Raw genomic sequence first — 3,812 nt, forward strand, 5'->3', positions numbered from 1 at the left:
CTCACTCCTGGGCACACACACCTGCTCGCTCCTGGGCCTCCCTACCTGCTGGCTCCTGGGCACACACACCTGCTGGCTCCTAGGCACCCCTACCTGCTGGCTCCTGGGCATCCCTACCTGCTGGCTCCTGGGCACACACACCTGCTGGCTCCTAGGCACCCCTACCTGCTGGCTCCTGGGCATCCCTACCTGCTGGCTCCTGGGCACGCCTACCTGCTGGCTCCTGGGCACGCCGTATCTGAGGTCGTTGACGAAGTGCTCGCAGTTCCCGTCGATCAGGCTGTACTGCACTATCTTGTTGACCATGTTCCGCGTGCGCTGGAGGATCTTGTCCACGGGCAGGGGCAGGTACGTCCCGTCCAGCTTGTTGTTGACCTTCCAGGAGCAGCCGTGCAGCACGTCCTCCAGCCGGCTGCACTTGACCACGGCCCGGTTGCTGAAGATGGAGGTGATGCTGCCGGCCACGAATTCCTCTCCTGAGGCCAGAGGCAAACAGAGGCTGGAGAGCCGCCAGGGACAGCGGGGCAGAGCCCGGCACGCAATCCCATGCCCGGCAAGCTGCTGTCCTCTGGGCCTCAGTTTCCCCATCTGTCGGAGGCGTGCAGAGGAGGGGGAGCTGGAGTAGATGAGCTAAAGGGCCAGCTTCCCCAGGAAGCCTGGGTCTTGCCCTGCACCCCCACTTTCCATCCATAGCCTCTCTCATAAAACTCTCACAGTGGCCGATGGTGTGGCCCCGGCTGCACTCTGTGTCCTACCAACCAGACTTCAGGAGCTGTCACACACATGCCGGGCGCCCTGCCGTGTAGGCGTCGGCTCCTGGGTAAGGGGCTAGCAGGGGTCCTCAAACTTTTTAAACAGGGGGCCAGCTCACTGTCCCTCAGACCGTTGGAGTGCCGAACTATAGTTTAAAAAAAAACTATGAACAAATTCCTATGCACATTGCACATATCTTATTTTGAAGTAAAAAAACAAAACAGGAACAAATACAATATTTGTATTTGCATGTGGCCTGCAGGCCGTAGTTTGAGGACCCCTGGGCTAATGTGTGGGGGAAGCTGATAAGTTACCATGTTCAGCCCTCAGGGGGCACGGAGGCTCAGGGAGGGTCAGGAAGCTGCCCATGTGGGTGGCCGTTTAACACCAGGGCTGTTTTTCTGCAAACGTGTCCCTCCCCCTGCCCCCCCCCCCCTAAGCCGTCGGGAGGGCCCTGGCTCTTCCTTACGTATTGGAAGAGCTGCCTATTTCACCAAAGCTGGCAGGAGGCAATTCAGCCTCCGGGGACAGGGAGGCGGAAGTCATGTTTAGAGACAGATCTGACGGGAGGGCGGGACGGGGCTGTACAGAGGGAGGCTCCTGGGAAGGAGAGATGGGTGGGGGTGGGGGGTATGCAGCGTGAAGCCCTGTCACCTTCTTCCCTCTGCCCTCCGTGTGGGGTCCCAAACCGAAGTGGGGGTGTGGGCGGGTGGGGCTGCAGGGGGACTGGGAGAGGGGCTGCTCTGTGGGAAGCTCTCAGCAAGGGGATGGGGTGGGCAGTGAGGCGACAGGACACAGGCCGGGGTGAGAGCCGTGAACAAGGCCCCGGGCCTCGGGCGCCAGGACCCGCTGTCATTTAGCCTCGAATGGGCCGTGTGGGCACAGGGCACACATCCCAAAGGCATTGAAGGACCAGGACTGGCCGCGGCCCTCCCTCCGTTCCTCCCAGCGCCCGGGGAAGCCGGGAGCAGCACTGGGGACCACAGGAAGCAAGTGGCAATCGGGGCCTCAGGAACAGGGGAGAATGTGGAACTGCTGTCAACACGGGCGGGTCGGAGGCTCACGTTCCTAAACACCATGGAAACGAAAGGGAACCTGGGACGCTCTCACTCGCTTCTGCTTTAGGGCTGGACACACTGTGTGTCTGGTAGACAGAGACCAAGCTCTGTCCCACCGTACAGTTAGGTCGTCTCTCTCTCTGTCTCTCTCTCTCTCTCTGTCTCTCTCTCTGTCTCTCTCTCTGTTAACCCTCTCCTGAAGATATTTTTCCATTGATTTTTAGAGAGAGTGGAAGGGAGGGGGAGAGACAGAGAGAGAGAAACATTGATGTGAGAGACACACATCGATCGGCTGCCTCCTGCATGCGCCCTGACCAGGGTGGGGGATCGAGCCTGCAACAAGGTACGTGCCCTTGACCGGAATAGAACCCGGGACCCTTCAGTCTGCAAGCCAACACTCTCTCCACTGAGCCACACCGGCCGGGGCTCGGTCTAGTCGTGCGTTGGGTGTTTTACTGCTAAGTGGGCCGCGCCGAGGAAGCGGGAATGGACGGGGCCTGCTTCCCTTGGCGCCTCGACGCCACTAGCTTGGCCGCGTATCCACTCTTACTCGGGGGCGCCAGGTGCACCACGCGGTCGTCCTCCACGTAGATGGCCCAGTGCTCATAGCCGATCCGGAAAATCTCGATCAGGTCCCCAGGTCTCGGTCTCGGGTTGCCCTGCGATGGAAAAAGATGTCACAGTAAAGACTAGTGCGAGCCCAGGGACTCGAGAGACCCTGTCCGGGCATCCGCCACCGCTCAGCCTGCAGACACGGCGTCTCCTCGCTGTGCAGGGCCCAGGCCGGGGAACGCGCTCCTCACACGCGGGAACGGGGGCCCACCCCTCCCGCCACCTCTCCTTATTAAAGACGGTGAGGCTAGGATCTAGGTACTGTGCCCTCCGTACCCGCACATGCTGCGGGGTGAGTGACGGGCTCCTTTAAGTGTCTGTGCCTGAAGCTGCGCCCCAGGCGAAGCCGTCACAGTGGAGGGCCATCGCAAGAGGAAGGGGCGCTCCTCTGGCTGGCATGAGGGGACCATGGTCGGATGGGGTGTGAGGACACCTGGTGGAGCTCAGTCTGAGCCCAGATCCCTCCGTCCCCACCCCCTGCAGCCTTGGCCTGGTGATGGCCTTTCTGGGACCCTCTGGACAGAGAAACCAGTGCCTCCTGCCCCTGCTGGCCCCCGGATTCCCTCTGCAGGTGCCCCGCGTGCCGTCCTGTCGCCCCGGGGGTGCCCCCTCCTCTGATGCCCACACACCAGCTGCTGAGGGCCGGATTGCCACCTGCATTCCAGAGGGTGGCGCCTGCCCTCTATCCGGTGGGCTGGCCGTCTTGCTCCAGGGAGGTCTGAGCCTCGGCGAGTCTGTCCTCCCCTGAGCGCCCTCCTGGCCCTCAGCCCTGGGGGACCACGTCCGGCTTCCTGGTATCTTAGTAATTCTTCCCGTTGAACTGCCCCTGCTGGACCCACTGTGAGGTTTCTCTCTCCTGACCGGACCCAGACGGCTGGCAGTCTTCAGAGAGGCCCGGGGGCCAGCCTGTCCATCGAGGAGGCATTGGGTGTGTGCACAACACAGTTTTGTGCCCTTCACATTTTGTTGAAAGGGTGGCTGCATCTCATGTTAACTGCTTGTACCACAACTTAAAAAAATGAAAAGAAAAAGAAATTCCAGAGCTTTTAGCACTGTAAGCCCAAACGTAACAAAATGAAACTCATGCCCCACACCCCATATCCCTCCTATGCAGTACCGTAAACATGCGATCTAAACGGCACTGGCCTGCGGACCAAAGGGTCCTGGGTTCGATTCCGCTCAAGGGCACGTACCTTGGCTGCAGGCTCCTTCCCGGCCCGGGCCTTGGGCAGGGCTCAGGCAGGAGGCAACCAATCGATGTGTGTCTCTCACATCGATGTCTCTCTGTCTTTCCCTCTCTCTTCCACTCTCTCTACACATCAATGGGAAAGTATCCTCGGGTGAGGATTAACAACAACAACAACAACAACAAATGCTACCTACGTTCTG

The 3,812-nt window shown here is 60.3% G+C and overlaps 1 protein-coding gene across 1 annotated transcript in view; it reads right to left on the reverse strand.

Annotated features, from left to right (window-relative positions):
• The window catches only part of HRASLS5 (HRAS like suppressor family member 5), a 5,777-nt gene extending 2,228 nt beyond the window's left edge, over positions 1-3,549 (reverse strand). The window contains exons 1-3 of the mRNA XM_006772802.2: positions 3,541-3,549; positions 2,362-2,470; positions 214-476 (exon numbers count right to left, since the gene is read on the reverse strand). Of these exons, the coding sequence (XP_006772865.1) occupies positions 214-476; positions 2,362-2,470; positions 3,541-3,549 (381 nt within the window). The remainder of the gene's footprint in view (positions 1-213; positions 477-2,361; positions 2,471-3,540) is intronic.
• Between the last annotated feature and the right edge of the window lie 263 nt (positions 3,550-3,812).

This window comes from Myotis davidii, unplaced genomic scaffold, assembly GCF_000327345.1.
Source record: "Myotis davidii unplaced genomic scaffold, ASM32734v1 scaffold826, whole genome shotgun sequence".
Taxonomy (NCBI): Eukaryota; Metazoa; Chordata; class Mammalia; order Chiroptera; family Vespertilionidae; genus Myotis; species Myotis davidii.